Raw genomic sequence first — 12,473 nt, 5'->3', positions numbered from 1 at the left:
GTTGATTACGTGGTGATGATTGTACAACTGTGTGAATATGTTAAAAGTTATTGAACTGTATGCTTTCAATTGGTAAATTTTATGGTAAGTGAATTATATCTCAATAAAGCTAGTATATATTTAGAAAAAAAGAAAAATACATGAGAAAAGCCTGTAACTCAGACTCACATTTCTTCAATAATTGATGAAACATCTGTCATGTGCTGCGCTGCTGTCGTTAAGCACCAGCCTGCTGAACATTTTCTTCCCATGCTGAGTGAAGGTTGAGGTAAGAGTAGGGGCTGTGGAGTGGGGACTCTGCTCCCTAACACCCACTGGTGCTTATCAAAGGAATTTGAAGATTGCTTTGCGGTAGTCACTAAGCATGTCTTTTCCTTGTATTTGCAGACATCCTCCGGGAATTCAACCCTTCCCTGAAGGGCTTCTCTGTTGGCACTGGGAAAGAAACCAGTTCTAATGCCTTCTTAAACCAGGCTGTGGCAGGAGGCCGAGCTGAGTGAGCAGGGGTGACCGGGGCGGTGAACAGCACAGGTCCTCTGGGGACCAGGGGTGGGCTTGGCCTAAACTGGGTTTATGGCTGAAAGTTGAAGGGCTTTGTCAGGGGAAAGGGTTTGAGGGCCAAAGCCTGGACGGAGCTCTCTTGTAGGTGTCACGGAAATCTGTGAGCCTACCCTAACACCCACCTCCGGAAACTAGTCACAGTGGACTCTGATGCCAGGCATATGCTCTGAGCAGATTACTTTGCCTGTCTGTAAATCTCACTTAAGACATAGGTTATAAGCAGGCTCACTCTGCGTCCCAGTTGTCACTGCTATGTCACTGCTGTTTCAGAGTCCTGCTCTCCCTCCCTTCCTCAGCTGTGCCTTTCGGGCTCTAAACTCTGCATCCTTCCAGTGTCCTGGGAAGAGCACCAGCCCTGGGAGGGGAGGCCCTGAGTGCAAGCCCGGTTTCCTCTCTGGCCTCTCTAAGCCTCAGACTCTAACAGGTGGGGCTGGTTAGGAACCTCTCCCACAGGGTGGTCATGAAGCTCAAATGCCATATTGGATCTGAAAGTTCTGGTGAGCTGTAAATAGTGTACACATGACACACGTTGGTCAAAATGGTGATCCTGGCAGTAATGCAGCAAGGTGGCAGGCCCACCTTGGGGGAAACATCACTGAGCACAGCCATCACTGTCATGGTCCCTGGGCATGGCCAGGCTGGTCCTCCAGAGTGGGCAGGTCAGCTTTCCTAGGTCCCATCCCTCCACTGCACTCTAAGATTCCAGGGCCTTGAGTGCTGCTTGAGGTTTGCTGCCTGGTCAGAGAGCAAGTGAATGCCATACCTAATCAAGGAAAAGTAAATTGGACAATCCTTTCTTTCTTATACTATTTGTATTGATTTTTAATTTTTATTTCAATGCTTTTTAGGGTACAGGTAGTTTTTGGTTACATGAGTAAGTTGTTTAGTGGTGATTTCTGAGATTTTGGTGTACCTGTCACCTGAGCAGTGTACACTGTACTCAATATGTAATCTTTAATCCCTCACCACCCCCCCACCCTTCCTCTCTGAGTCCCCAAAGTCCATTATATCATTCTTTCTTTTTTTTTTTTTAGACAGGGTCTTGCTCTATTGCCCAGGCTGGAGTACAGTAGCATGATCTCAGCTCACTGCAACCTCCACCTCCCAGGTTCAAGGGATTCTCCCACCTCAGCCTCCCAAGTAGCTGGGATCACAGGCACACATCACCATTCCCAACTAATTTTTTTTTTTTTTTTTTGTATTTTTCGGTAGAGACAGGGTTTCACTATGTTGGCCAGGCTGGTCTTGAACTCCTGACTTCAAGTGATCTGCCTGCCTAGGCCTCCCAAAGTGCTGGGATTACAGGCGTGAGCCACCATGCCTGGCCCATTATATCATTCTTATGCCTTTGCATCCTCATAGCTTTGCTCTCCCACTTATAAGTGAGAACATATGATATGTGGTTTTCCATTCCTGAGTTACTTCACTTAGAATAATGGCTTCCAGCTCCATCCAAGTTGCTGCAAATGACATTATTTCATTCCTTTTTTATGGCTGAGTAGTATTCCATGGTGTATATATACCACATTTTTTTTATCCACTTGTTGGTTGATGAGCACTTAGGTTCGTTCCATATCTTTGCAATTGCAAATTGTGCTGCAATAAACATGCATGTGCATGTGTCTTTTTCATGTAATGACTTATTTTCCTTTGGGTAGATACCCAGAAGTGGGATGGCTGGATTGAATGGTGGTTCTACTTTCAGTCTTTAAGGAATCTCCACACTGTTTTCCATGGTGGTTGTACTAGTTTACATTCCCACCAGCAGTGTAAAAGTGTTCCCTTTCACCATATCCAGGCCAACATCTATTATTTTTTGACCTTTTAATTATGGCCATTCTTGCAGGAGTAAAGTGGTATCTCATTGTTTTAATTTGCATTTCCCTGACACTTGGTTATGTTGAGCATTTTTTAATGTTTGTTGGCTGGTTGTGTATCTTCTTTTGAGAATTGAGCATTCATGTCCTTTGCGCACTTTTTGATGGGATTATTTGGATTTTTTAGATCCTATTTTTAATCACAAACGTCACACTACCATGTGGTTCCTAGGACTCATGTGATTTGGTTCCTAGATTTCCTGACATGCTTCCAGCTCTCAGCACCATCCTGAGACCATGAGCCACCTAAGTATTTTTCTTATTCATCACCCAATGGGAAAGGTGACAGAGTATCCAAAGTAATGGCTAACACAGACCCCAATAGGTTTTGTCTGTTTGAGACAGAGTCTCACTCTGTTGCCCAGGCTGGAGTGCAGTGGCACGATCTCAGCTCCCTGCAACCTCCACCTCCCATGTTCAAGCGATTCTCCTGCCTCACCCTCCTGAGTAGCTGGGACTATGAGCACATTATTTTGTATTTTTAGTAGAGACAGGGTTTCACTGTGTTAGCCAGGATGGTCTCGATCTCCTGACCTCATGATCTGCACGCCTCGGCCTCCCAAAGTGCTGGGATTACAGGTGTGAGCCACTGTGCCCAGCAGGCCCAATAGGTTTTATGATGAATTCTGAGGCTTTCTTTTCCTTTTGATGGGGATAGGATTAAAAGGCTGCAGGTTTACTGCTTTAATAGTACCATAATCTTGCTTTTTCCAAGCATATGTGGGCTGGTAGTATAAGAGGAAAGACAGTTGTAAGCATGATTAGGTCAGGGAGGCATCCAAGAATGAAACCTTAGAGTCAAGAGCATAAAAGTAACCAAAATGAGTGTGATTCATATGGCCCTGGGTTTCTGTCCTTGCATTGCCAGAGGCCTTGGGGCTCTTTCATGCAAGCAATCCAAGCACATCCTGGGTGGCAGGGAAAAGTTGGGGGTTATTATTCCTGTGTTACAATCAAAGAAGCTATAGTACAAAGAGGCCACATGGCCTGAACAAATGCATGGACTTGACCACATAGTCTGGCCTTGTGCCCTGCAGGCTTTATTCCAGGTCTGACAATAGCTGTCATGCAGATACAGCAGTGCACCATTTACAAGGCACCCTCACATTTATCATCCCTGTAGTCTGCACAATAACCATGAGATGAACAGAGCAAAACGTCAGACTCCCATGGTTTACCAATGATAAAATTGAGCTTCAGCCAGGCACAGTGGCTCACGTCTGTAATCCCAGCACTTTGGGAGGCCGAGGTGGGTGGATTACTTGAGGTCAGGAGTTCGAGATCAGTCTGGCCAACATGCTGAAATCCTGTCTCTACTAAAAATACAAAAATTAGCCAGCTGTGGTGGCAGGTGCCTGTAATTCCACTTATTTGGGAGGCTGAGACACGAGACTCGCTTGAACCTGGGAGGTGGAGGTTGCAGTGAACTGAGATCACGCCATTGCACTACAACGTGGGCGATAGCACGAGACTCAGTCTCAAAAAAAAAAAAAAGAGTTTCAGAGTAGTTGAGTAATCATCCTCAAACTCTGTCCCATCGACACAGCAGCTGCTCTGATAACTTCAGATTTACAGATGAGGAAATCAAGGCTCAAAAAGTTAAATGACTTACCTGAAGTTCCCATCCAGGTAATCGAATACCTAGCGTACTATGACTCACATCAGGCCAGTAAGGCTAATAGATAAGAGGGGAAGAGGATGACCACTAATGTTTGCTGCTAAGCCCTGTGCCAGGGACTTTGTCAATGATGATGGTGGTAATGATGGCAGAAATAATTCAGTGGTTGCATACTACGTGCCAAGCACTGTTGTAAGTTCTTTACCTGGCACCTCATTTAATTTCCCCAACAACTCTAGGAAGAAGGTATGTTACCATCCTCATTTCCCAAAGGGAAAAACAGGGTTTGCAGGATCAAGTAGTTGGCCAAGGTCTCAGAGCTGGTCATTTGTGGAACCAGGATTCAAACCCTGGCTGTCTGGCACCAGCAGTGGCTCCCATCTACTGCTCCCAATGACCTTCCAAGATCAGTGAGCTTGTCGCCATTTTGTAATCTTTTTGAACTGAGAATTTAAGTCACTTTCACACAGTTAGCAAGAGGCACCTAAGTGTCCAACTCAGGTGCATCTGACTAGACTGCATCATCTTAAGGGTAGGAGGGCTTAGGCCATGGCACCTGCCAAAATGAGAGGTGCCATGACATGTGCATGATGTGAAATACTCACCGGCAGACCTTCCGTTTGCCCTGAACAAGCCTGGCTTGGAAGGAAAAGAAAAGTACACCATCAAATATGCCAATCAGAAAATAGTCACACTGGCTGGGCGCAGTGGCTCACGCCTGTAATCCCAGCACTTTGGGAGGCCAAGGCAGATGGATCGTGAGGTCAGGAGTTTGAGACCAGCCTGACCAACATAGTGAAACCCCATCTCTACTAAAAATACAAAAATTAGCTGGGTGTGGTGACACACAGCTATAATCTCAGCTACTTGGGAGGCTGAATCAGGAGAACTGCTTGAACCCAAGAGGCAGAAGTTGCAGTAAGCTGAGATCGTGCCACTGCACTCCAGCCTGGGTGACAGAGAAAGACTCCATCTCGGGGGAAAAAAAAAAAAAAGGAAAATAGTCACACTGAGAGTCACTCCCTCCTACATGCAGTGCTTTGGCCTTCCCAAGCACAGTCACCACCCCACACCCCCGCAGTGGAGCCTGAATGGGGAAGAAGCTCTGTGACACGGCCTTCAGTCCATTTTTTTGCAGGAGGCCCACCCTGGGCCTTCCTCCACCATACATTTGATTGCTGTTCTCTCTGCTAAGGGCCCCTGCCAGTCCCCACTCCTCACAGCACTTCCTCTGATATGTTTCCACAGGGATTTACCTGTCCAGGCCAGGAGGCTGGTGGACCTGATGAAGAATGACACGGTGGGTCCCTGGGATGGGAAGTAGGCAGGAAAAATCCCTGGACACAGAGAAGATCAGCTGTGGATTGAGGGGTGGTTGGGAGCCCGGCTTGGGTTTCTAGCAGACACATCTGAAGCCTAAAACCCTGCTCCTCTGGAAGGGGGATTCCTATTTGTTTAGTCAATCGGCTGTTGAAATTAAACATCTACTGTGAGTCAGCCATCAGGCTGGGGCTGGAGATACACAAAAGAATACAACACAGTCCTGTCCTCAGGGAGTTTGGAAAGGGAGACCACTGTGAAGAATCAAATTGTAAAACAGTTGCCACGTGCTCCATTGAAAGGGCTCTGTATAAGACAGGGTGGGGTGCAGAAGGGACCGGCGCCTCTGCTTGGGACGGTCAGGGAAGGCTTGAAAAGGAGATTTTGGCTGTTATGCTGGGCACATGGCCCATGGGAGAGCCCTGGTCTTCAAAGAGCAGTACCAAAAAATAAAAGTAGAGGAGATGTTTGAGCCGGGTTCTGAAAGATGAATATGAGGCTCTCCCTCAAATGAAAGCACGGTCTCAATTCAGAGGCTTTTTGCAAGAGTTTCTAGGTGGGTAAAATAAAAAGGAAGATTAGGATGAGTTATGTTATATATAATTTAATGTACATCAAAGTCTATTACTGGGAGGTTCTCAGGGTATTTCTACCCTTAATGTCAAACTTTCCTGGATCTTGTTCTCACCTTCCTCCTTCCATCCTCTTTTGGAAGTGTAGATCAGGGAAGCAAAGCTACGTAGGCTTGGGACAATATAAGAGGCTTGCAGGGCCGTGTCTGCCCTGGGGCCATAGTTTATGGAATGTGTATGGCTGCACCCTCTCCACACAGCCCTGTGACTTTGTATACTTCTCCAGGTCCTCCTTGGAGGAGACAGATCCCAGAGGTGGCAAAATCTTTTCAGAGCTTGCGCTTAGAACTGCCACCTTACCCTACTCAGCCTCTCTGGCTTGACTAGTTCATGGGCAGAACTAGTCACCAGTGTGAGTATTCCAAATTTGGAGAACTCCCTCTTAATGAAAGATGGTCCTTTCTCCCTTAAGGCACAATTAGAATTCAGGATTTCTAGAAGATTCTGGAACAAACGTTCCTTTCCCATGGCCAAGACCAGCTTCCTTATCCCTTCCCCACTTCCTTGCTATGCTGGAGATGGAGGAACAGAGCTCAGAGTGCATCTGTATCCACTCCCACCAGGACATGTGGAAACTGTGACGTGTGTGCTTTTGTGTGTGGACAGAGCCACATGGAAGTTCAGTGATTCCACCTAAAATAAATGAACCATTTAGCACTCATGATCTCAGGACCCCAAAACCAAGGAACAGAAAATTCAAAAGTCCATGAGACACTCTAGTGTGTGAGGACCCATCTTTTCTGGTGTCAAGCATTTTGTGTTTTCCTTGACTTGACTCTGGGACAAGGTGCTTACTTGTGTGTTTCTTATTAATTTCAGAGGATACACTTTCAGGAAGACTGGAAGATAATAACCCTGTTTATAGGTGGCAATGACCTCTGTGATTTCTGCAATGATCCGGTAGGTCTCCAGGCCCGTTACTCAAGACTCACCCCCAGAGAAGGATTTTCACAGCCCGGTCACTTGCTCTGCCTGGGAGCAGTACAGCTAAGTTGGGACTCAGGCTCGTGGTTTGTCTTGGATCCAGCCTGGGATGAACCCTGAGACTGAGAAGGCATTCACCTCCAGGAAGCCATTCAGCTAGGCAAGCAGGATTGGTTATAAGATTGATCCTGATTAAGTTTCCTATCAAGGGAGCTTGATCATATCATTCTAGAAAGCAAGATAATACCCAATGACTAGAAGAATCTTTCCTATGTTCACAGAGAGTCACAGGTGAGCTCCCTTCCCCAGTCTCCAGCAGGCTTGCCCTTTCCACCTTTGTGCTGTCACTTGTATGGGAAGGTGGATTTCCTGCAGGCATTTGGGCAAGCTTCAGAGCCAAGTCATTCTGGGCTGGTGGGAAACCCAAGATCAGGGCTGCTGCTCCATGGATGCCGCATGTCCTCCTGGAACCTCAGTCTCTGAGCTGATAGAAGCCTGACAGGGCATACCCACTAGTCTCCCACCCACGCCTATGCCAGAAATGTACTAGGAGCAAAGCAGTGGTGAAGGAAACATGGGCCCCGTCCTCAGGAACTTGCACTGCCAGTGGAGAGAGACACAGGCAATTCATCACAACACAGTGCAGACATCAGGATGTGGTTGTAGGGATGCACGCAGAAGGGAGGTCTAAAAGCAAAGTTGGCCGGGTGCGGTGGCTCACACCTGTAATCCCAGCACTTTGGGAGGCCAAGGCACGCAGATCAACTGAGGTCAGGAGTTCAAGACCAGCCTGGCGAACATGGTGAAACCCCATCTATACAAAAATTAGCCAGACATGATGCGGGTGCCTGTAATCCCAGCTACTTGGGAGGCTGAGATGGAAGCATTGCTTGAACCCAGGAGGTGGAGGTTGCAGTGAGCTGAGATCATGCCACTGCACTCCAGCCTGGGTGACAAAGCAAGACTCCATCTCAAAAAAAAAAAAAGAAAAAAAAAGCAAAGCTGCTGTGGGACCCTGGTGTGTGGGGAAGGGGGTTGTTGGAGAGATTTACACAGAGCAGGAGACTTTCCAGCTCGGGCTTGAAGATGAGGAGGTTTGTCAGGCAGAAAGGGGACCAGCAGAGTGAGGTTTAGGAAGTAGTGGTCTTGCTGTGGCCTGTGAGCACCTACCTGGAGGGACGCCCCGGCCCCAGGCCCCTCACAACCCACTTTCCTGGCATCCAAATCACCAGGAGCCAGGGGTTTTCAAGCTGTGATCTGAAGGGCCCAGAGGGGAGCCTTGGAGCTGCTGGTGGCCTGTGGGGAGGTGGGACCCTGGGCCCCTCCCCTGCTCATGTTAAGTGACACAGCTTTGATATGTTCCATACAGCAGGGCTTTTGGTTAGATTTCAATCAGAGAAAGAGTTCCACTGCTGAGAAATCTTTAAAACCGCAAATATCGAGATGAGGAGTAACAGTTAAAATGTGTTTAGGCTTCGTGTGACGGGTGTTTCACAGGACCCTCTTCCCCTCCCATTATTGCCTTGATTTATGTAGGGTGTGCTTTCATACATGTAGGGTGTGCTCAGTAGCCCCAGACACTGAGGCTCCTAGCAAAAGAGATCAGGCCATAGGACAGAGGCTGCTCAGGTTGCAGGAGATCTTAGAGGTCACCTGCTTGGACATCCCCATGTTAGAGGGGCCCAGAGATGTGAGGCTCTGGCTCTACAGTTAGTGGATATGGAGTAGATCCAGAGCTCACGCAAAAAAACAAAAGGCATTTCCCTGAGGGCCACAGCCATGACAAACCTGAGGATCATGGGGCTGGTGTCGAGGCTGGGGCCCCGAAGACCAACATTATATTTCAATATTGCCCGCTGTGACTGAATACAGAAAGAAGGGGACTCTGGCCAAGTGTGGTGGCTCACACCTGTAATCCCAGCCCTTTGGGAGGCCAAGGTGGATGGATCACTTGAGCCCAGGACCAGCCTGGGCAACATGGTAAAACCCCATCTCTACCAAAAAATACAAAAATGGCTAGGTGCGGTGGCATGCACCCATGGTCCCAGCTACTTGGGAGGCTGAGGTGGGAGGATTGCTTGAGCCCAGGAAGCGAAGGTTGCAGTGAGCCATGATCACGCCACTGCACTCCAGCCCAGGAAACAGGGTGAGATCCTGTCTCAAAAAAAAAAAAAAAAAAAAAAGGTTGGGGGGGGTGGGGGGACCCAAGACAGAAAGTAGCCCTGTTCTGTAGAGAGATTAGGTGACAAATGGTGTTCAAGGGACACTTCCTCTTCCTGCAGGTCCACTATTCTCCCCAGAACTTCACAGACAACATTGGGAAGGCCCTGGACATCCTCCATGCCGAGGTACGGAGGCTAGGCCATGAGGCCTGCATCTTAGACCTCAGACCTAGCCTAGAGGAAGCTCTGGCATCCTGCTGAGACCTCCCCGAAGGTCACCTTTGTTGTGGATCCCAGCCAAATGCATAGATGGGGAGCAGGGACGGGTGGAGGAAGTGGATGGGGGCAGATGGAAGTTCCTAGATATGAAACTTCAGCAGGAAGAGCAGGCCCCAAACCCAGCTGAAAGCCTGGAGCTGCCTAGGCTCATCCTCTTGGTGACTGATTCTGCCTTTTCTCAGGTTCCTCGGGCATTTGTGAACCTGGTGACAGTGCTTGAGATCGTCGCCCTGAGGGAGCTGTACCAGGAGAAAAAAGTCTACTGCCCAAGGATGATCCTCAGGTCAGACAGATACTTCTCCCTGATTCTGCTAAGAATCCTCACTGCTAAGGGCAGTGGCACCCTTAGCAAATTCCTTAGAAAACCCAAGGGCCGAAGTGTGAAAGGGCTGTGACCACCCCATCTTCTAACCTGGAAAGACCTAAGGGGAGGATATCCTAGGATTTTTCCACCCTGGTGTAGGCCTCAGCCCACCTCAGGGTGTGCATGGGGAACTACCCCTGCACCCTGCCTCTGTTGCCATGGCAGCCACAAGGCACCCTCCAGGCCTCCAGAGGGAAGAGTAAAACACTAGGAATGGAGTCAAGCTGTATGGCTGAGGCCCAGGGACCACCCAGGCCACTGCTGGGACCTACTTCCAAGTGTGTCCAGAGCTGATCTGCCCCCTCCTAGAGGCCCATCTCTAGGACAGGGGTGCCTCTTGTTGGTATGGGTGTTCCATGTAAAGCATTCACAGATACAGGGCCAATGTCACCTGCCAGAGAAGGAGGTCAAACCAGAATCAGCAGGGTCCAGAAGACAGAGTCCTCCCCAGAGAGTAGAGAGCCCTGGTCCTGAGAAGGTGCCTGAGAGGACGTCTTCACCCCTCAGCCTCCAGAGCCAGACAGAGCTGGCTTCCCCCTCTAATACAGGCTTTTTTTTGTTTGTTTTTTTTGAGACGGGGTCTTGCTCTGTTGCCTAGGCTGGAGTGCAATGGCATGATCTCAGCTCACTGCAGCCTCCGCCTCCCAGATTCAAGCAATTTTCCCACCTCTGCCTCCTGAGTAGCTAGGATTACAGGCACACCACCACACCCAGCTAATTTTTGTATTTTTAGTAGGGATGGGGTTTTACCATGTTGGCCAAGCTGGTCCTGAACTGCTGACCTCAGGTGATCCACCCACCTTGGCCCCCCAAAGTGCTGGGATGACAGGCGTGAGCCACCATGCCCGGCCCAGAATCCAAAACTTTTAAAGTGCTGACATGACACCACAAGGGGAAAATTCCACACCTGACCTCATGTGACAGATTGTAGTCAAAACACAGCTGCACAGCACGCAGTTTAGTCAGCATCCCCAAAAAGCCCCCTTCAGCGGCGATGCACTATCTTTTCTGGGCATGCCCAGATCCTGTGGCTCAAGCATGCCCACAAAGGGTAACAAAATGGCACATGTGCAGGCCGGATGCTCCAACAACAGGTTCCCCATAATGGCTCACGTGAGGCTAAGACCTGCATGCATTACTCACCTAATTTTTGCTCATTCTCTGTGTTGTAAAGATGTGGCTTAAAACGATAGCCACAGGGTAATGCAGATATTCCAAAATGAAAAAATAAAAAAAAAAGAAATCTGAAATCTGAAATGCTTCTGGCTCAAAGCATTTCAGATAAGGGAGACCCAGCCTGTATCACACATCTCCAGGACCGTTGGGAATAAGATGTTCCTCTAAGTGAAGCATGAACGTTTTCCGCAGCCTGCCTTCCTGCAGGCTCTCCTCTGGACTGTTAGCCAAGGTCACTGAGACTGTGCTCCCCTACCCTGCCCCCCAGCTCTGTTACTCGGTACAGGTCCCCACCCCAGCCCTGAGCACATCACATGGTAATTACTCATGTGCCTCCCTCCCCCACAGCCTGTGAACTCAGCCTGAGTCACTGCTAGCGCGGTGTAGGGGCTCAGCTGCTGTTTGCTGAATGACTGAATAATTCACAAGGGCCAGACTTGCTCTTGGAAGTTAAGGAATACCTTTCCTGCTCCTCTGCAGATCCATGCCATGCCTCACCTGGGGGACTCAAACTGCATAGGTCCCCTGGAGAAGGCCTCACGGTGCTGTGAGCAGAGACAGGATGGCTGCTGGGTGACATGTGCCTATGAATGCAGCTGGTGTCAGGCATGCTATTTCCAACTGCTGACTCATCCCCTGGCTCCCACTTTCTCCAGTCACTGGGCCACACAGGGGATCGGTGTCTTCACTCCATTTCAGAGCAGGTTACCAGAAAGCCTCTTGCTACCCATCTTGGCAGGGTTTTTTAGACCATTCAAACTAAAGGTTCAGAATAGGCATTTGCCAGGCCCCTTCACAGATCTGAGATGGCCAAGTCACTGAATGTCAAGGTTGGATAGACTCAGGTCACCTTCTCCTGCCACCTCTGCAGTGCCCTGCACTCCCCGCCTCTCCTTCGGGTGGCTGTGCTTTCCTCTGCAGTGCTGAGTCTACACGGAGCCATCCCTGCTTTTATCACCTCATCCCCCTGGACCAAAAGCCCAGATGTGCCAGATAGCTGGCTGGGTCAGAGCTGCAGACTGGATGGAAGCAGTTCAATATAGAGATTAAGAGCTCAGGTTCAGAGCCAGGCAGACTTGAGTTCAAGTCCTAGCTCCCACACTCAGCACCCATGCAACCTTGAGAAAGTTACTCAACCACCCTGAGCCTCGGTTTCCTCATCTCTAAAACAGGGATAATGAGAATACCACTTCTAGAATGGCTGGGAGGACTAAACAGGTTAATACCCACAAAGTTATTATTGCAGTGCTTGGTACAGCGTTCAGTGTTAATTATTCAATAATAATTGCTAAGATACATTCAAATCAATGTATGTTAGCAATTATTATTGTTGTCACTGCAGTATGCCTCATCGGCACGGCACTTAGCCCCAAGGTGACTCGGCTCCATAAAAGTCACTCCTACAGAAATCAGAAGAAGTCTATTTCATTTTCTTTTTTTTTATTATACTTTAGGGTTTTAGGGTACATGTGCACAATGTGCAGGTTTGTTACATATGTATCCATGTGCCATGTTGATTTCCTGCACCCATTAACTCGTCATTTAGCATTAGGTGTATCT

The 12,473-nt window shown here is 48.6% G+C and overlaps 1 protein-coding gene across 2 annotated transcripts in view; it reads left to right on the top strand.

Moving 5' to 3' along the window:
* PLB1 (phospholipase B1) overlaps positions 1–12,473 on the top strand; it is a 154,208-nt gene that overhangs the window by 77,055 nt on the left and 64,680 nt on the right. The window contains exons 21-25 of one of the 2 annotated variants that reach the window (XM_030799599.1): positions 388–496; positions 5,305–5,356; positions 6,828–6,908; positions 9,215–9,280; positions 9,556–9,656. In XM_030799599.1, the coding sequence (XP_030655459.1) occupies positions 388–496; positions 5,305–5,356; positions 6,828–6,908; positions 9,215–9,280; positions 9,556–9,656 (409 nt within the window). The remainder of the gene's footprint in view (positions 1–387; positions 497–5,304; positions 5,357–6,827; positions 6,909–9,214; positions 9,281–9,555; positions 9,657–12,473) is intronic. The other variant, XM_030799600.1, reaches the window with a different exon arrangement.

This window comes from Nomascus leucogenys, chromosome 19 (assembly GCF_006542625.1).
Source record: "Nomascus leucogenys isolate Asia chromosome 19, Asia_NLE_v1, whole genome shotgun sequence".
Classification (NCBI taxonomy): domain Eukaryota; kingdom Metazoa; phylum Chordata; class Mammalia; order Primates; family Hylobatidae; genus Nomascus; species Nomascus leucogenys.
Note: the sequence above shows the minus strand (reverse complement) of the source record. Positions and strands in the feature narration are given on the sequence as shown.